Source organism: Pongo abelii, chromosome 11, assembly GCF_028885655.2.
Source record: "Pongo abelii isolate AG06213 chromosome 11, NHGRI_mPonAbe1-v2.0_pri, whole genome shotgun sequence".
In the NCBI taxonomy this organism is placed as follows: Eukaryota; Metazoa; Chordata; class Mammalia; order Primates; family Hominidae; genus Pongo; species Pongo abelii.
The window spans coordinates 23744782-23765990 of NC_071996.2; the positions used below are offsets into that span (position 1 = coordinate 23744782).

Consider the following 21209-nt stretch of genomic DNA (forward strand, 5'->3'; position numbering starts at 1 on the left):
AGTCTATAAATACATATATATTTTATGTAGTATTATATGTGTGTATATGTACACATACAGATGTATATGTTTAAAGTATCAACTTTAGCTTAAATAATAGGATCGACTTCTACAAACATCAGTCTTTATTCACATCTTTACATTTACATTTAAATAAGTCCATGTGTATGGTTTCTATTTCCAAAAATAAATAGGTTTATGAGATATTCTTATTGATTTTGCAAACTTTAATACAAATTTTTTCATAATTTAATGCAAATTTTTTTATAATTATGCAGTTACTTTTGAAGTCCTTTAACAATGTTATGAAAAGAAAGATTTTGCATTTCCTACATGATAATTTGACTTTCCATTACACAAAATTGACAAAGCCATTCATTGAGTTGTCATTTAATTGTTTCAGAAATTATTCAATAAATGACAAATGTATTTCAAGAAGAGAACTCAAACACATTACGTGGAATGAGGGGGAAGTGTATGAAGGAATCATTAGCAACAGATTAGAGTCCCCACCAAAGAAAAAGAAACAAGATTCAAGGGCTTTTTGAGCTGCCGCCTCTCCCTAGAGATGTCTCAGAAAAAAGATGGCCTGGAGTCTGCTGGGCAGGGTGGTCGGTCATCACCCATGAATCAGGGACGTGAACTAACCTATGCCAGCAGTGCTGCTTTGGCATTTCTGGGTATGAGAGGTGCAGGAGGAGCAAGCTTGATGCAAGGGGACTTAGGAACAGGCCTCTAAGCAAAGCTTCTATGGCAAGCACAGGATCTTCCCTTAAATTATGTGTTTATTAAGGGGTTTAGAATGCCCCTCCCAAGCTGTGGCTTGGTTCTTCTATACACACACATACATTCCTAAATTCTCACATATTTATAGCCCTCACATATAAACACAGTGTCTGAAACACAACATAAGCCTTTGCAAAAATATGCACTAGATAGGGAAGGCCTGTAGGATGCCCAGGCATGAAAGTGTCCACTCCTCAGAGGAACATGGCTTTGGGTCACAGTCATTCGCACCTGCACTGCATTTTCCTTTCTCTCATCTACATGCAGAGTGCTTCATATTCAAGGGAGGTGCCGCACCCAGTCAGCTGAGCTGTTTACACGTAGTGGGCTAGCTTGCTCATGCTTACGTGCTGCGTCTTCTGTTCATCAGTTGTTTCTACTCTGTTTTACAGTCCATTCGTGGAACTCTAGCTCTCAGTTATTGTTTCATAAATAGAGACAGGTAGGACAAAAATGTGGCTGAATCGTTGCAAAATCAAAATATTTTCTGGGAGAAAAAAAATCATAGCACTTCTTCTACTGACAAGTCAGAAACTTCATGCTCTCATCTATGTGTCCATCTGTGCATATTCCTCCATTTTGTACTTGTCCATGCATTCTTCTTACCTCTGACAAGAAATTTCTACATTCTGCTCTTGAATCCTCCTTAATTTAGTACCTGCAGAATGTGCCTAACAGATGCTTGATACCCTAAATTACAGTCAGATAAGACAGGATGTTAGGGGTCCATGATTCTTTGGGGAGATTTTTGCAAGTACATCTTCCTTCCTACAAAAGGAAAAAAAAAAAAAAAGTACCCACAGCGTTCAAGTTGAAATAACTCCAGACCAATTTTTATGTATCCTTCTCTGTACTTCCAATAGTCCCTTCCTACAAAAGGAAAAAAAAAAATCACCCACGGTATCCAAGGTTAAATAACTCCAGCCCAATTTTTATGAGTCCTTCTCTGTACTTCTAATACTTAGGGGGGGGAAAAAAAACACTGTTTATTTTTCCTATGAGTTCCTGAATTAACTTCTGAAAAATTCTTGAGTCACTAAATTAGAGAATTATTTTCAAGTCAAGTCTAGGGTGTTAGACAAACTTAGGGGCATCATTCAGCTTCTCTCTCTGATTCCAAGAGCAGCCACAGCAGCAGAAGTGCCCTTTGGTTACAAGGCAGTAGGAAATGTGCCTCTCATATGGACAATTGCAATTGGTCAGAGACGTGAAACACAAGAGCAACTCCTGCTCACACTTATTTTGTTTGCACTCTCTACTTTTATTAGCCTCACATAATCAGTGACTAAAATTAGTTACCTTTATCTGCAGTTAACATTAAGGCCCACAAAACTGGAAACCGTACTTAAGAGTAATAGAAACTTGTGGTTACTATATTATGCTTTCCTTCTTAATGTTGATTGTTATCATTGCAATAATAAATTCAATGAAGACTGCTTTTTTTTTTTTTTTCAACTAAAAAAAAAATACTTGAGAGATTCTTGGCTTTGTTGATGTCCCTGCCAGGCCTGGAATATTTCCATTTGGCTAGAGCCAGGTAGACACCTGGGGCCTCGAAATTTGACCTAGAGTCTTTTTCTTTAGGCATCAGTAACTCCCCCAGGCTCCTCCTCCAGCTCCTCTGTATGCTGCCAGGACTCTGTGTAAATTATCCTTAATGAGCCTGCTTGGGTAAACTGTCTTCACCTGCAACCACAAGATCTTATTGTTTCTACTGAGTATTTAGTTTATTAAGTGAGAGAAAGACTGACTTGCTGTTTGCTTTTCCTTTTGTTTACAAATCTCAAAAGAAAGCAGACCCTGAGAGCCAGTGTCCTCTGGGCCTCTCCCCCAGGCGCATCACATACACCTACCTTTCATGGCAATGACATCCCTTATTGTTGATAATGCTATGTAAAGATCCTTGTATGGTTCAGTCCATTTAAAGTTTACGCACTGTTGCTCAAAGTGAGGTCCCCAACCAGGAGCACCAGCAGCACCTGAGATTTCATTGTAAAAGCAAATTCTCAGTCCCACCCTAGGTCTACTGAATACTTTCTGCAGGTGGAGCCCAGCAGGCCTTGCCTTGACACGTTCTGTGGGACATTTTGAAGCATGCTCATTTTTGAGCATCTCTCCTTTACGGATCATATGAGGTGACTATCCTCATTACATCTACTTTACAGAGGAAAAACTGAGTGCTTTAGGATTTTAGTCATTTATCATAGTCACAGAATCCATGTCAGACTTCAAAGCTTAGATAATCTATGTAAGAAAACAACCACAAAGAAACACACACACACACAAAAGAATTCGTCCATGTTAGCTAAACATTAAATAAATAAGGATTAGTTTAAAAATCTCTTCCACTCAGTCATTACACCTAGCTAGCATCATTGACTATATTTACATTTAAAAAATCCCAATACTTTGCTGGATGTTAAAGTTGAGATATTAATTCTTGTCAATGAAAAGAGTCAAACTCTGTAAAATATATTAACAGGTTGATTCTGAGCCAAATATAAGTGATTGTGGCCAATGACACAGCCCTCAGGAGGTCCTGAGAACACATGCCCAAGGTGGTCAGGTGCAGCTTGGTTTTATATATTCTAGGAAGGCATGAGACATCAATCAAATACATTTAAGAAATGCATTGGTTTGGTTCATAAAGGCGGGACAACCCAAAGCGGAGGGGGGCTTCCAGGCTATAGGTAAATTTAAACACTTTCTGGTTGACAATTGGTTGAGTTTATCTGAAGTCCTGGGATTAATGGAAAGGAATGTTCAGGTTAAGCTAGAGGATTGTGGAGACCAAGTTGTGCAGAGGAAGTTCTCAGATAGCAGACTTCAGAGAGTGCAGGTTGTAAAATGTTTCTTATCAGACTTAAAAGGGTGCCTGGCTCTTAGTTGATTATATCCTGGATATGGGAAGGAAGGAAAACAAAGGGGAAAGGAGATTCTCTATAGAATGTGGATTTTCCCCACAAGAGAATGCAGAGTAATTTCAAGGTATGGCAAGGAAATATATTTTGGGGTAAAACATTTTTATTTTCTTCCTTGTTATGCCAGAGTCAGATTGGAAAGTAAGTCATGATATACAGGGTCAAATAAAACCCATCTGAGGAGAATTGATGGTTTGTAGGGCATGACTCCACAGACCCCTTAGGTAGGAATTTGGGCAAGATAAAAAATCAGAGCTTAGGTTTTGGAGACATTCACTTTAGATTAAGAGGAATCAGAGTGAGGACTAACAGGTTTATACATATTGAAAATACAATTATAAGTTGAGATTGCTAGGAATCATTAAGCACCTTAACAATAAGATTAATTTAATAGCAGTGGATTTAGGAGAATTAATTTTAAGCAGATCATCCTCCTTATTTTGATATTAGCTGTTGGATCCTATCCCACTACACATGCAACCAGTTTGTAGGGGACTGCAAACATCTGGTCTCCCCTAGAACGTGTCCATATGAATATTAATCCTGAAGACTACACATTGACTCCCTGTCCTTGTGATGTGTTTAAATGCCACATGTGTAAATGTGTGAGTGCATTTACTCCTTAAAGAGGTTAGGCCCCATGCTGGGAAATTCTCTGAAACATTTCAGCAAATTCTAGTGTTAAGAAGAGAAAACAGATGGGCATCAGTGAGGAACTTGCATGGGCTAAATGTGGAGCCAGAGGGCTGGAGGGAGCCTGCTGAAGCTGGGGTAAAGACCAGCTGTTGCTTTCACAATGCTGATTGGCCAGTTGTTCCCTGTTTCATTTTCTGCAGAGCTCTATCCAGTGATAAGATCATCTAAAATCAGCAAAAGAGCTTAGGACAGAACCACTGGGATGATTCAAGGGGAATGATGAACTTTGAGATCCTTTAGTTGTCTATTCTAAGCTGGCTTCATAGTGAAGCCCAGGCTTTATCTCCATGTATTTTCACATTGCAACCCACAGGGCAAGCCAAGAACCAGTGTCTGAGCAAGGAAGTGTGGAGGAATGGATGCAATGGGCCTGGAAGATTCCAGATATATCCCTGCCCTGGGTAGGGAGAAAGACCTGCTACAGAGATGTTAAGGGACATTTTCAAGGTCATGCAAGCAACCAGTGGTGCAACTGTAATCAGATCATAATCAAAAGCCTCTGTACTTCCCTCTATACTTTATTTCTGTTAGTCTGTGACATTGTAATAACTTGCTTTTGCATTGGTGGTCTCCATTAAATCAGCAGCAAGATTCTGGGCATGCTAAGTTCTTAATTGCACTTTTAATAATTGCCAAAACTTAAATTAATATCTATATTAAAAGCTTATTAGTATATGTGCATGACAGAACAAAGGAGAGAACCATTTAAAAAATCCTGACAAATATATTTGAGACCATGTTGCTACATGTAGTCTTTATTATTTTACAAAAAATTAAAACAGAGAAGTGTTAACAAACTTTGTTACAATGGCTAATAAATAATAATGTATTAGCTTAAAAAGATACGAGGGTGCTCTTCGTCTGCAATATCTATCCAGTCTTTCTCTTCAAATTCATTTTCTATCACTAACCAGGTATATCTTATATCTAATTTATTAATTATTTGTGTCCTTAATACATCTTCCTTTAACATTTTGCTTATAGCATTTCTCCTGCTGTGAATGCACCTCACTTTCACCATTTTCTCTTCCTATTTTTTTGTACATTTATTGAATTTTTGTTAGACATACAGTACTCTGTAGTTGCTGACAAGCCAACATAACTTAAACATGGTCTCTTCTGGTTCAAGTAGTCTAAGCCCCTCACATTCATATATTGCCAGGAACACCCTCTCTGACAAGCTTCATGCATGTGAACTGCTGCCGTGCTACCATATACACATATACTGTGTTGCATGCCATTGATTTGTCTCCTTAATGGTTGTGCACACCCAGAGATGGGAAAAACCATAGCTTAAGCCCCTTTGTAAGCCTAGTACCTTGCACAGTGCTTGGCATATAATGAGAGCTTAAAAGATATATGTTGATGGTTATGAGATTCTCACTCTCAAATTGTTTTCTGAAATTTGTAGGGTTAAAATACTATATCAAACAGTGATCAATACTCAGGATGTTCTAGGCCCAACGTGGCAGAATAAATGTGTATAAATCATGAAGATCAGAGAGCATCTCCCAGAGAATTTGGAAGTCACTCAAGGATGAAATCGGGGAACTGATGACCAAAATGTATAATCCATTGCTCGAATTCACCTGTGTGAGAAAACCGCCAGGTAACAAATGCAAGTCCTTCATGTTAAGACAGATTCCAGAAAGTTACAGGAAATCACAGACCATCAGAGTGCACAGGCCAAAAGCATCTATAATAAAGGACTATATGGCTGTCTGTTTGGGGACAGGCAACGTAATTTTAATAAGAGAAAACTGCAAGTTTAATATTAATAAAATATAGAATATTCACAGGAGGTGATAGAGTAGAGAAGGGGATTGACGTGAGCCATATGATGAGTAGCTGAGGATGTGGGGACATTGAATTAGGGCAGAAGAGCCTCACTGACAGTGTGGGAATTGTGCTCATGAAGGAAAGGGCTCAACATTGTGGTTATTCATGGATACAACATGGACAGTACATGTTTCTTCTGGCATATCTTTCAAAAGGGCTGCTAACAGGACCTGGTCTGAGTGGACTTAGTTAAGAGGTTCCTTTGTTCCAAACAAGTTTACCCACTTTACCAAGCATTGGCTTACACTGCTGCTCAGAGTTGGAATTTTAATATTTGTAATGATTCGGCATGTCTACACACCAATCAGGAAGAGGTTTTGAAGCTGCTAAGATTCTGAACATTGTTGCAGGATTTGTCCCTGACACATCTTTTTGCCTGATTATTTAGTGAAGCAAGGGACTCTGGCTTGTGCATAAATCATGGTGCATCACTAAGTGGCTGTTTGGTGGCCTCATTCATGAGCGTTCCATTCAGTGCCAGATCAGAAACTCTCCAAATTGGATTTTTAGGGCATAAAAAATTGCTACCCTATGTTGCAAAGGTATCCTTTTAGGATTATTTTTCTGACTTGAACCTGTGAAATGTAATAAATCTCTTCAGTACTGGTGAATGGATTATCCCATCCTCAGGATGTGCTATGTATTATTTGGTAAGTCAGTTTTAAAGAGCACTACAAACTATATATTATCTAAAATTTGAGGATCCGCAGAAGACCAGGTGAACATAAGCATTCAAGAGCTTCTCTGTTTCATTGGCCAGGTGCGGTGGCTCAAGCCTGTAAACCTGAGGTCGTGGTGGGAGGATCACTTGGGCCTACGAGTTGGAGACCAGCCTGGGCAACATAGTGAGAACCCATTCTCTAAGAAAAAAGTTTTAAACATTTCAAAAGAATTAGCCGGATGTGGTGGTGCATGCCTGTAATCCCAGCTACTTTGAAGGCTGAAGTGGAAGGATTACTTGAGCCCAGGACATCAAAACTACAGTCAGCTATGATAGTGCCACCACACTCCAGCCTGGGTGACAGAGTAAGACCCTTTCTCCAAATATATATATATATATATATATATATATATATATATATATATATATACATATTTATATATATATACATTTTATATATATATATTTGTGTATATATGTGTATATATATACTCATACACACAAACACACACATATATATACACACACACATGCATATATATATATATTTATACACACACACACACACATATATATGTATATATTCTCTATTTTCTTGATAAACCACCTTTAAGTCAGTACTTGATGTTTTAGGCATTGCCTTTTTCTGAAAAGTTAAACAAAACAATTTAGATAATTTTGCAAAACCTTTTGTTTGACTATTGTTCTTGTCTTAGTTATAAGGCTTAGTTTTGGTGAACCCAGAGTCTTACTTCTAATTTAAAATTAAAACTAAAAAGTAAAAAGAAAAGCTCTCAAGATAATCTCTTTAATCCAGCAGCATAATCTGATGAAAGCACCAATAAATATTAGTTAGCCACAAGGCAAATTTCACAGATTTCTGTGAAGTGTTTGTAAAACACCCTGAAAGCCTAGAGGGTTTTAGAGAGTCCAAGCACTATTTACAACATATACAAATACAAATAGGTATTATTGGTATCTTCACACTTTTATATTTAGCAACATGTGAATTAAATGATAGGGCTTAATATTATTCTTAAAGAGTTGGCTTGACAAAGTTTCTCACTTGAGGTGAGAAAAGTAAATCAATTTTGTGAAAATCAAAGAATAAAAATAAAAATAAATCAGTGTACTAAAAGAGAAACAGAAACTACAGTTTTGCAATCAACTATATTTAGGAATAAATCTTAGTTGTGAAATATTTTGTCACCAGTTTCTGGTTGTGTGAGCTTGGATTGGGCTCAGCCTCTTATTCCTGGAGATGTTAACGTTGAATCATCAGTTTATAGAATAACAATTTAATATACATAAAGAATTACATTTGCTTACATATCGTGTGTAATAGGTGTTTAGTAACTGTTAGTTATCCCAGTATTAATTAAGGGGACACCTATTTTTCCAGGGTTGAGCCTAGTTACTGTACATGACCTATCATGGTATTCCTGACTAACGCCACTCTATTTTACTCTTTAAATTGGAAGTTGTAATGGTCCTTCCTCAAATCACTTCTCTTCCCTGTATTTACTTAGTGAAAGGCTGCTCCTGAAGCTGCCTCTCTCCCAATTGCCCTGCAGCCACTGCAAGCATCTCTGGGGAGCTGTTGCTGGAATTTCCTGCCTCACTGTACATGGAGGACCCTGCCTTTCCTTCTCTGCCCATCCAGCAACTTCTACCTGCCCTACCATGTCAAGGCTGTTTGGGATGCAAGGTAGGGGATGGGGAAAGTCTCCTGCCCCCACCTTTCAATTCAAGGATCTCTAGTAATTCTGCAGTTCTCTTAATAATCACCCCAAAATAAGTTCCTGCCATGTGTCTAGTGATACTGGGCACAGGGGCTAAATGGACATATAAAGAGAACCCTGCCTTTGAGGAGCTTGGAATCATTTAGAAACACAGGTAAAGTGACAAGGGCAAGGAAGTGAAAGAGGCCTTGTGCCCCCTGCTCATGAGCCCAGGGGAATTGTCATCCCTTGAAATACATCCCAACCCAGGGGCTAAGCTGAAAGTAGATTATTTGCTTCTAAAGAAAATGAAACTCATGATTAAAAAAAAATTAGGCACAATAACTCAAAGCTACAACTCAATCTAAAGATGACCAGTCCCGATGACAAGTACCAGAGAAAACAAAAAATCCCACATCGATTTGTCCCTCTAAAGTCAACATAAAAACCTTAAAATTGTTCCTCAAAATGGAAGGTGTGCTTATTTCTTATCTTAAACTAAAAGTCAAACAAAACAAAAACCTGTAATAATTTACAGGGACCTCAAAATTGAGAAAAAATAAAATTTTCCCCAAAAGACAATTTTTTTTTCTTTTTCAATTTTTATTTTAGGTTCAAGGGGTACATGGGCAGGTTTGTTACATGGGTAAATTGCATGTGCCTGGGGCTTAGTGTACAAATGATTTCATCACCCAGGTTTTGAACACAGTACCGAATAGATTTTGGACTCTCATCCTCCTCCCAACCTCTCCCTTCAAGTAGGCTGTGGTGTCTATTTTCCCCTCTTTGTTTCCATGTATACTCACTGTTTAGACTATTTTTAAAAATGAAGAAAACTTACACCCTTTATAAATATTATAACCTAATATTACAAGTGACCCAGAATGAAGATGACATTAATACTATTCTCAGGATTCAGTCTGCCATAACTAATCTTAATCCTCAATTTATGACTGTTTTCAATTACAAACCCAAGTGATGTGTAGGCAATTAACAAATAACAACGAGTATATAAAACAGAAGTTATTTCATTTTTATCAGTGAGATGGGGCCAACATGGGAATGTGAATGTGAAAAGACAACACTAATGTAAAGCATAAATTGGCATTGATTTAAGAGGACAGAATCTGAAAAGGAAAGAATATGCTATTAATTTCCAAATCTTCACATTTTACACACATTTGGATTAAAAAATAGTGACTTATTTTCTCAACGAAAAATAATATAAACTTACAACTTATTTTATTCAGTGCCTGAGGTTCTGAAGCTACCTCCAGGTGACTTTTGCTATCTGCTTCACCTCCACCTTTTCCTCCATTAATAATTTGCTGACAGCCTTTCACCCACACAGTGAGGTCAAGAGTGTGGGGCTGGGATTGGGGAGGAAAGTTCTGTTTTGTAACTTGGAGCAAACTGTCCTTCACTCTGAAGCTGAAGATTGTTTCCAATGACAGAATAATTCTAAGTTTTCTATTTGTTTTGTAGTTTTAGTTTTCAATTATTTGTGAATCTACAATAGAAGCTGCTTAGTGGCTTTAAAGTCAGACCAGACTTTAAAGATTCCCAAGTCACAATTCATACATTGGGCAATATTGATCAAATGATGTAATTGAGCTAGCTGTGTTGTTACAAAATATGTGAAGTGCCTGGCATATAATAAACTAATAAATAAGTCAATAAACACTCAGTAAATTAGTATAATCACATTAATAATCATACATTTTTGGTACATTTATCTGTTTTTTAATTAATTTTTACAGATGAAGAAAGTGAGGCTCAGTCAGTGAATTACTCAGTTTACTACAAAAAGGGGAACGTACTAAACTATTTGCGACAGACGTCCTAATTTTCCTAGGAACTAGAACCATGGTGGGCATGGGCCTTACAAATTGTCTAATTATTTCTAATGGGCACTCACCAGTTATTAAACTACCAACAATCTGGATATTGGAAAATGACAGAAATATACTCTGGTTACCATTAGCACATCTCAGTTTTATTCATTGGAAGGAAAAAGATGTCCTACCCAGATGCTGTCTTCTTGTTTGTACTGTTTCCAGTTGCGTCCTGTGTCACTGAACATCAGGCTGTAACTCGTCACCCAGTCAGAGCTTCCATATCTTCCCTGCGTGGCCACTGCTGTAATCTCTACTCTGTTTCCCAGGTCCATCTGGAGCCACTGTTGAGCATTGGAATCTGCTGGGGACCAACCGCCAGTTCCTGGAACAGGATCAGAGAGAGAGAGAGAGTTGTAGTAGTGTCTCACATAGCTACAATTTTCAACTATCAAAGGGAAATGAAACAGTGTTCAACTAAGATGACTCTACCTCCAAATGGGCCCTACTCTTCCCTGCCTCTGTACTTAACCCCCGGTACTTTCCATTCTCCACCTCCATCAAAATCTCTCTCATGGTTTAAGACTCATGTCAAAAGCTGTATCTTCCATGCTTCCATCCCTATTTCCTTAGTCATTATGACTTCTATCTTACAAACTCCTAGTGACATTTGTTTTATTTATTTCTCTTCTTACGACTTCAGCCTTTGATTGCAGATATATAAGAACTAGGCTTACATGTGCGCTCTCTCTCTCTCTCTGACTAATACATCGTTCCTTCTTTTCTTCCTTCTCTTCCTTGTTTTAGTGTTCTTTCATTACCTTCTCTCTCCTCTGTCTCTGAATATTTACTATGAACCTATCATGGGCAAGATACTGTGCTGCAGATACAAAGATGAAAGGACACCGACTATGCCTTTGAAGAGTATCATTCATTTATTCGGCAGATGTTTGTTGAGCACCAGGAGTATGCTGGGTGCTGAAGAGAGAGAGAGAGAGGCTGACAAAAACATGTGATGTGAAAGAAACCATCACAAGAGGTAAACAGCAGGTACACAGAGCACAGAATGCCTCAGGAGCTGATCAGAGAGGCCTTCTAGAGATAGCAATAGTAGAGGTGAAACCTGAGGCAAGTGCAGCCATATCCTAGGAAAAAAGGTGGAAAGTTCGATGGAGATTAGCCAGGGAAGAGGGAACAACACACACAAAATCTCAGAGGCATGACAGAGTCTCTAACATTCTTGGATCCTCATGTGATTCAGTATACCTGACATGCAGGGGCATTCTGACACACATACAAAAACTGTTTTGGCCTGAGAATTTTGTATTTATCACACCTGAGGTTTGCAGAAGATCAACGTGATTTCTCTCTTAGTTGAAAGACTTGTAGCCTAAATTTTCTGTTTTTATTTCACATAGGAATAAAACAGACAATATTCACTTCTACTGTTCCCAAGTTTCACAAATCTTCTGAAGCCCATGTGGGAGCTATTGCAGACTGTATTATGGCATGGGTAGAGATGGCATAGAAGCAACTCAGGACATCAAGTAGGGAGAGGTAATTGAAGTTTTCATTTAGAGGAGTTAATCAATAACCTTTTTCTTTCAATCTATGTCATTGAAAATCATTTTAGCGATGTTTCAGTCTACTTTCTCGCCACCTTGGAAGAAGTCATTTGGACATCTCCTTGGTAACTGAGAGCTTTCCAGAGCCCCAGCTCCTCCTGCAGAGTCTCTCATAGTACAGGACTGCAATGCAGACAGAGTGACAGAGGGCATAAAGCCAATCCTATTCTGTCTTTAAGGATGGAAAAATAGAGGACTTAAAGGCACATCTTACAAATTGTGGTTGATTTTCTTCAGTAAGCAGCTAACCCTTAGCAGATTTTGTTTGAGAAAAGTTTTGATTTTTTTTTTCTTTTTTTTTTTTTCTCACCATTCCTGAGAAGATTCAAATGCAGGAAAGAAGGGGAAGGGAATGTGCTCAGCATCTATTGTGGAATTTGTTTTTTTAAGTGTTTTTTATGAATCAAAACACTTTTATGGCAGATAGTCACTAATATCTGTTCTCTCTTCCTTCTGTGGTAATAGAATTGCAGTGAATGCATGGCTGAATGGCAGTTTTCAGCTTTCCATACTTTCATGGTTATGGCCATTGGTCAAGTTCTTTCCAATAAGAATGTGAGTGGGAATAATTTGTACCACTTCCAGGCTAGCGTGCTCCTTCTCCACTTGCTTTCCTTTTCCACCACTGATGGATGCAGCTGACAACAAGATCTAGATGATGGCAGAATCACAGTATGGAAAGATCATATGAAGGAAAGTACTTGCCTACTTGAACACATTCACCTAGTAGATGAATGAGAGCTAAACACCTATTGTGTTTAAGTCATTGTGCATTGGATTCTATTTGCCACTGCAATTTTGCCTACTTGAATAAATATACAATATCCTTTTAAGTAAATAGCATTATCTCCATCATAAAGTTGAGGAAACTGAAATCCAGCAAGTTTAGAAAATTTGGCACCCAGGATTAAAACATAGGGTAAATCCAGCTATTTGCAATTATTCTTCAACAGGAAAAAAAAAACAGTTTATAAAACTCCAGAAAATTAGTAAGGAGGAAAATCACTGGAAGTGGGTATTTGAGCAGAGATTCTGAGATGCCAGATCTAGGAGTACATTTGTGTCATTCAACTCTGTCTTCCTCAACATATTCACAATTCCCATTCCCCTCTGCCTTTCTCTAGCTTCTCAAAATTGACAGAGAGGCTTATAGAGAGGGAGGTTTTACATTTCAAAAAATCCAAAATTATTCTAAACATATTCTTTATTTCTATTCAATGTCTTCTGCTGCCCAGTTCATTCTTTCTCAGTAAAAAAAAAAAAAAAAAAAAAGTTGTTCAAATGGTCCTCTCTCAGCAATATTAAAACATGATAGAAAATAAATGTATATGGCGATTTTGTCTGTGGTGAATGTATGAGTGATTTTATACTTTTCTGATTTTTGCATATAACATAGTTTCCATTATCAACATTTAATTCTTTGATAAGCTGAGAATTTTATTACTCATGTGATTTATTGCATAAAGAATATGTACAGCAATTTGGGAGCTGATGGTATAATATAGGACTTTTGCTGTTTCTGTGACCATCATTATTTTTAAAATGAAAATTCTTAAGCCTTAACTATTTGCCTTTTACCCTCAATAGTTCATAACTAGACTTCCTCATCATGCTTTAAAGTTTTTCCTTCATCCATTCTAATTAGCATACTATAAGAACTTATATGAAGAATGGAAACAAGGAAATAAATTGACAAGAAATTTTGCCTTGCAAAGAATAAAATAACAAAAGGCTGATCAAAGCTAAACCAAACCAAGACAAACCAAAACAAAAAATAGAGAATGATTTAGCATTAAAGTTTCTGCAAATTCGTCTAAAGAAAATCATAGCTCCCTTTTTCCCACAGTAAAAAAACTTAGCTTATTAATCTCCCCCAAATTAACCGAAATGGAAGAGCAGTTGTTAGCATTTGTCAACACATCATGTTAAAAATTTTCTGAGCCCAAGAGCTTCAGCCAAAGCTCTTAAAATGGCGGGATGCTATCTGGGTGATAATTGCCGAGGACTCTTTCCTGCTGTTGAAGATGCTCCCTGCATTACAGCTAATAGGGAAGACACTCAGGGTTGCCATGGTTGCTGTGGCAAACATTTTGTTCTTTCCACCAAACAATAAATGTGTTTTCACAAATGATGAAAGTAGCCTGAAGAAACTATTTGTAGTCGCCATAAAAACGCACTGCACCCACACTAGCTTCTTGTTTCTGAATTATTCTCTAAATTGGGGGTATAACGTACATACAAATAAGTACATTTGGCAAGTTGAAGGCGTTAACTAAGGCAATGTTGTCTGTAATTTTGGCTGATGTATCAATGGCTATTAACTACAAAAATTCCTATAAACTCTGCAGTTTAAATTTAAAGGATATTTAAAGAAGTTTACATTTGAAGGGAAAACTTGCATTTAAAGAAAAAATAATCTCACCTTAGAGAACATCTGGAATTGTTCAAATGTTTGACAGACAAAACATCCAAAATGATTTGGAGGCTATGTCTTAGTTATTTCTAGCATACTCCTAGCCTCATACTCCACAAACTGTATTATTTGACTTTGGAGGAATAGATGGAATAAAGAGATGCCGTACCAAAAGTCAGGCAATCTGGTTCAAGACCCAGCTCTGTTCCTGATGCCACACTAGATGAGAGATTCTCAAATGAGCTCCATCATGCAAACAGGATAGTTGGTAGCATTTCCAAGATCATAAACTAGGAAGTAGTAATGCAGGAGCTCCAGACCCAGGAAACCTGGATCCAGCACCCAGGTCTTCCCTGGGCTACAAGTGGCCTCTCAAGTGCACCAACAAATCCCTCAGGTCCTCGTCCTCCTGCTTCCTCATAAGAGCAATTCTCACTAGAAACATAATTCACCTTGACACTGTTTCCAGTATCTCAGTTGATTCTCATGGAAATCAGCAGTAGCCTTTTTAAATTTTTTCAAAGCAGCCTCAATAGGCCAAGCAGCTAACCCAGATTTAAGGCTAAAGACTGCACTCCAACCCAGTTCTAATTTCAAGTCCCTGCCTGAGGTTTCAATAGGAACCAACATCTTAAAAAAGCAAGAATAGACTTGTATGCAAAATTCTAAGCAATTGTGTTTTGTTGTTGTTGTTGTTGTTGTTGTTTTCTTTTGAGACAGAGTCTTGCTCTGTCGCCCAGGCTGGAGTGTAATGGTGTGATCTCAGCTCACTTCAACCTCTGCCTCATGCGTTGACGCGATTCTCCCAACTTAGCTTCCCAAGTAGCTGGGATTACAGGCATGTGCCACCACATCCAGCTAATTTTTGTATTTTTAGTAGAGATAGGGTTTCACCATGTTGGCCAGACTGCTCTCGAACTCCTGATCTCAGGTGATCCACTCCCCATCTCAGCCTCCCTGAGTGCTGGGATTACAGGTGTGAGCCACCATGCCCAGCTGCAAAGTTTTAAGTAAGATAAACAAAAGAAAACAAAACCAGATCTCCTGCCTCCCAGTCACTCCATGCTCACTTCTATATACCAAGACACTTATTGCTAATCCTGCATTCCAAACTGCACACACTGGGGTAAGCTGTAAGCATGAAGCAGAATAACCAGTAGAAAATGCAGAAATTCCTCAGTTTCTACATTTATTTCCACTTCTAACTCAAAAAGGGAAATAAGAAGTGATTGATGTCACACACTGGAAATGGGCACAAAATGGATTATATACCAGTCTCTGCAAAATGATATTTCACAACCGTCTTTCAAAAAAAGAGAGTACATTTAGTCCAAGATCAACTGGAGTTAAAAGTGTCATACACACACATAGCAGCATAGCATTTGCATGCCTAATCTGTTTTTTTTCTTTCTTTCTTTTTTCTTTTGATGGAGTCTTGCTCCTGTCACCCAGGCTGGAGTGCAATGGTGTGATTTCGGCTCACTGCACCCTCTGCCTCCTGGGTTCAAGGGATTCTCCTGCCTCAGCCTCCTGAGAAGCTGGGATTACAGACGCCTGCCACTACACCCAGCTAATTTTTGTATTTTTAGGAGAGACGGGGTTTCTTCATGTTGGCCAGGCTGGTCTTGAACTCCTGACGTAAAGGTGATCCACCCGCCTCGTCCTCCCAAAATGCTGGGATTACAAGCATGAGCCACCACACCTGGCCACACCTAATCTGTTTTAAAAATACAGCCTGACCATTTTGTTTTTTTTTAAAGCCTAAAATAAACCCTATAGGAAACAAGTTTCCCAGGCAGTTACTTCTCCTGTCTTCCAGAAGGCCCTATGAAAGTACAAGCACATTCTCACAAATTACTGTGAGGCTAACTTGAATCACTAGCGACATCTTTAATTATTAAATGGTTGATGCCTCTCTAAGTAAAAGTTCTAGGTGTTTTAGGGACACAGCTACCTGGTAATGGTAATGAATAACAGAAAGAGGCTCTCCCATAAATATTGAACATTATGCAGTATGTGTAAGAGTAATAACAACATTCACAGACATACTTGTAGCACTCAGAAGGGCTTCCTGCTCCTCCCTGTAGAACAGGATCACCCATGTGTAATAGGACCTGTGGCTGGGCAAGAATCTTTGAGGAGGGAAGCTGTTGGCAAGAACCCTGGGCATAATCTTTCTGCTGCTGGGCAGGTGCAGGAAGGCTAAGGTGTTGCAGCCTGGTCCAGGCCATGCCTCCTGCATTTCCATTTCCACATTAATTAGGGACTAAGGAGTTAACCAGGGGAAAATAAAGTGGGAACTTAGCTCACGCCTGTAATCCTAGCACTTTGGGAGGCCAAGGCGGGCGGATCATCTGAGGTCAGGAATTCAAGACCAGTGTGGCCAACATGGTGAAACCCCATCTCTATTCAAAATACAAAAATTAACAGGGCATGGTGGTGTGTGCCTGTAATCCCAGCTACTCGGGAGGCTGAGGCAGGAGAATCGCTTGAACCAGGGAAGCAGAGGTTTCAATGAGCCAAGATCATGACACTGCAATACAGCCTGGGCAACAGAGTGGGACTTCATCACTAAATAAATAAATAAATTAATTAATTAATTAATTAAGTGGGAACTTGCCAACACACCATGTGTGTTGCAAAAATGATAAACACTTGTGAGAAAATCTGGAATGACCCTGATTGAGACCAGTCTGCAGAAAACAACAAAGGAGCTTTTAAGAGGAGGTTCACATAAGGGAGGGGTGATTTTGGATAATAATCAGACCTGGTTATTATAGTTGATGGCTGCCTAAAGAGTAATGTCTAGGGAGAGTGATTCTGTGTATGACTTAGTTTGGCTTTCCTGGAAGTCAGTTATGAAACAAGGATTTGAATGCAAGTAGTTCATTTGGGAAGTGATCCCGGGAAGATGAGGCAGGGCAGAAAGGAAAGCCCATCTATGGGACATCATCCCTATGAGTGAGCTTCATCCCAGTGGGATAGGAAGCACCTTAGGGTTATCTCATTTGAGTGGGAGGGAGCTGGGGTTTTTATACACCAACTTGGTCGGGTATTAATTGAAGGCTTCTGAAGAGAAGGGTGGCATCTAAAGCACAGAGAGAAACACCGAGAGGAGAAGCTTAGCTATTAGGGTTGAAAGTGGTCTTGTTGAGGATGTTCTCAGGTCTCTATCCAGAGCCTCTCTAGCAGGTGAACTCATCCTCCAGCTTTGGGTGCTAGACGACAACTAGAACTATCCCCTTTTCCAGAGATTTGTCGTTGGCCAAAAAGAAGCCTTCTTGCCTGGGAGCTATCACTTCCCATGTCCCCAACTCAGCGAGTGTCAGATTGATACAAAGTTCAAAAGTCCGGTCCCAGTGTCTCAAGGCATGACAGACTTTATAGTGTAGTCTGAGGTCTAGAACGTCTTTGTGGCATCTGAAGGAACCTTGACTTCAGTGGAGACTATACTCTTGCTAGCTTTCCCCTCTGTCTTACCCTGCTTCCCTCACGCCCTATCTCCAGAGACCACCGCCTCAAAAATTACTTCCACAAAAAGTCCTGTCTCTGCTCAGCTTCCAAGATTCTGGTTTTTGGCTGAAATGGTGAAGTCTGAGGCATATGAGCACCAACAGCCTCTGAGACAGTGTGTGCACCTGTCTTCACACTGGTGTGTCTGTCAGTGTCTATAGTGAGAAAGCTGTGTTATTATTTTGAAAGATGCTCAGTACTCAAGACAGTTTTGCTGATGTCCTCCAATAAATATCTTCCCTTTGGAAAAATGGAGGAATCAAGGCCCTGATGGAGCAGGAAAGGAGGTCTGTCTGCCTGTTTCATAGTTCAGAAGTTGTAAAAGAAGTGAGGGGGTTTGGCAGGAGGGCAGTCTGGGCTGGGAAGAATTGGAGTTCAGTCCCAAGATGGATATTCCATATTCATGACCCCTACAGACCAAGGGCTGATTCATGTGTGCATAAAAACACCCAGGCGTTTTAAAAAACTTGGATGGGAGTGTCATGTATATAAAACTTAAAGGCTTTAAGACTAATTATTCAATAAGGTAGTGAATATTTAAATTTAAATTTCATTTAAAATAAATCAAAAATTGAATTTCTTAGTCACAGTAGCCACATTTAAATACTCAGTAGTCATGTGTTGCTAGTGAATACCTTACATAGCACACTTATGCGTATTTCCATCCTTGCAGAATTTTCTATCGGCCAGTGCTGCTGTAAAATTTCTCTTATAAAATGAGTAGAGGCTCAGTTCAATTTTAACCTGGCAAATCAATACACTCTAACTCTGCCCATCTGCTGCTCAGTACTAAGAGATTGTTAGTGGATTCTAGTGGATTATGTATACCTGATTTTATATATATATAGAAGATTCAGCAGCAAGGTAAAACACTGTTCCTGTTTTTAGGCTTATGGAGAAAAATTACTCTCCCAAGATTATCAAAGGGAAAAGGGAGAACTGGAATTGGAAGTGATTTGAAGCTGCAGATCTCATATTGATGACATTACCACTTACATTTTTTTTCTCATGAGCAATATACTTTATGCACAGTTGAGCATATTACATTTAACTTAGATTCTTGGAGCAATTTTCTTTTAAAAGACAGTGTCTGGTCGAATTCTGGTGTTTTTGACTTTAAAAGGTCACTTTCTACCTTGTGACTTTGGATAAGTGATTTCTCTACTTCTATAAAAATAGTATGGTTAGTGTCTACCATACCAAGGATAAAATTATATATATATATATATATATACTCACAGGCATCACAACTATGGACACAAAATGATTAAATATGAGTGTACTGAATTGTATTACTGTGAAAGAGACAGAGAGAAAGGAGAGAAAGAGGAGAGAGAGAAGGAGAGGAAGAGAGAAAGGGAGAGAGAAAGGGACAGAATGAAGATTTATAGACATGATTGATTATTCTCTATCAGATAATGAATCTAAATTCAGCGATGGTAATTCCATCCTCCTTGACTGTGATTGTTTCAGGACTGGACGGAAGACCAAATTGTGGAAGCTGGTGAAATAGGAAAGGGTGATTCTGGGTCTTGGATCCTTGAAGAGTTTCAGTGCTCTAAGAAGTGCTTCCCAAAGTTTTGTGAGCATCAGAATCACTTAAGGAACTTGGGACAACATAGGTTTCTACTGCCAGAATTTCTAATTTAGTAGGTTGGTATGAGTCTAGATAATCTACATTTTTATCAAGTTCCTAGGAGATGTTCATTATGCTGCTATTCCAGGGCTCACGCTCTGATAGCTTAAAAAACAAGCCACAGGATGTCGTGGTCTCATTGATTCCCAGAATGTTGTAAAGCTGGCTGAGATGTTGGGCAGGCTTATCAGTTCCAGGACAATGCTGCCACTGAGGATGGTATTGTTGAATTAAATCTGCCAGCCCTGGAGCCTGCCCTTTTTGAGAATTTCCTTTTGTTTTTAATAATTAATTTTTACCTTTAATCCTTTTGTAATGAAAAAAAAAAACCCACAGATACAAAAAGTCTCACAAAATGAATGTTCAGCTTAATAAAGTATTATAGGGTAAAGGATCTTGTAACCACCCTGTTCTGGAAATGGAAATATGAATGCCTTTCAATCTTATGTGCCTAATCTGAATAATTTAATATTTTTCAACCAGTGTGAGCTGGATTTTCTGTTATTTACACACAGAAGCACACCAATAAAGATACCCCAGAACGCTTTCTGATTGCTGTGGATATTTTTTGTAGAAAAGGTTCATTGGAAGCCAGTCCTTAGCAAAACAAATGATAAAAGTTCTTTGATAAAATCTGGATTTTTAATGAAACATTTTCATTGGCTAGAAAATTCAAGTCCAGACATGATCAACCAATTGTGTAGATGAATATAACTGAAATAAGCAAGGAGTGAGATACTCAAAAGGAGAAATGAGGAGGGGGTCACCATAAAAGAAGGAGTCTTCAAATTGAAAATCTGGAGAAAGATGAACTAAAGGATTGTATTAACTCCCATTTTCTGTTTCTTTGGCATTTGTTATATGTTACCATTTTCACTTCTCATGGAGAATTCAGTAAGCCTAAACTCATCTTTTTAAGGACATGTCCACAATGTTTAAGTGAAAGGCTTCTCGAGAAGAAGAAGTATCCAACAACATATCCAGTAGACTCCTTCTAACTATTCCTTGTTAGACAAAGGAAAAACATCTACCACACAATGTTCTAGCTGAATATAGCGTATTTCCTCCTAAATGTGACACACATTGAAAACATTGTAAACTGACATTGTAAATTGCTGTTGTAAACTGCCAATCACTAGACCAATATAAGTCACTAATAATCATGCTCTTAATTCTATTCTTACAGTTTTGTTGCAATGCTTTAAGTTAAATTCAATGAACTAATGAATTAAAGAAGCTCTTGTCTCTTTGCAAAGTGTTAGAAACATCAAAGTGGTGGTTCACTGCATTTCATGGAGTGCTACTTAGAAGTCATCGCAACCTGGCCTTTCAAAGGAAGTGACTTACAATCAGGAAAAAAAAAAGTAAACGATGAAGTACATGAATTTCGCTTCTTTCTTGGAACTTTTTTTTTTGTGCCAAATGGTGATGTTCAAATCTTTTGATTGGTAGCCAGTAACAAATTTTCTACAATCGCTTTCCTTCTCCTCCTCCTCATCATGTGGTTTTGCAATTAGCTAGCCTGAATAGAGGGCTATCACATTGAATTTGTCTCCATCTGAG

The 21209-nt window shown here is 38.5% G+C and overlaps 1 protein-coding gene across 4 annotated transcripts in view; it reads right to left on the reverse strand.

Moving 5' to 3' along the window:
• The window catches only part of CNTNAP5 (contactin associated protein family member 5), a 985650-nt gene that overhangs the window by 648288 nt on the left and 316153 nt on the right, over positions 1–21209 (reverse strand). For all 4 annotated transcript variants that reach the window (XM_054549187.2, XM_054549188.2, XM_054549186.2 and 1 more), the window contains one exon: positions 10651–10844. In XM_054549187.2, coding sequence (XP_054405162.2) covers positions 10651–10844 — 194 coding nt within the window. The remainder of the gene's footprint in view (positions 1–10650; positions 10845–21209) is intronic.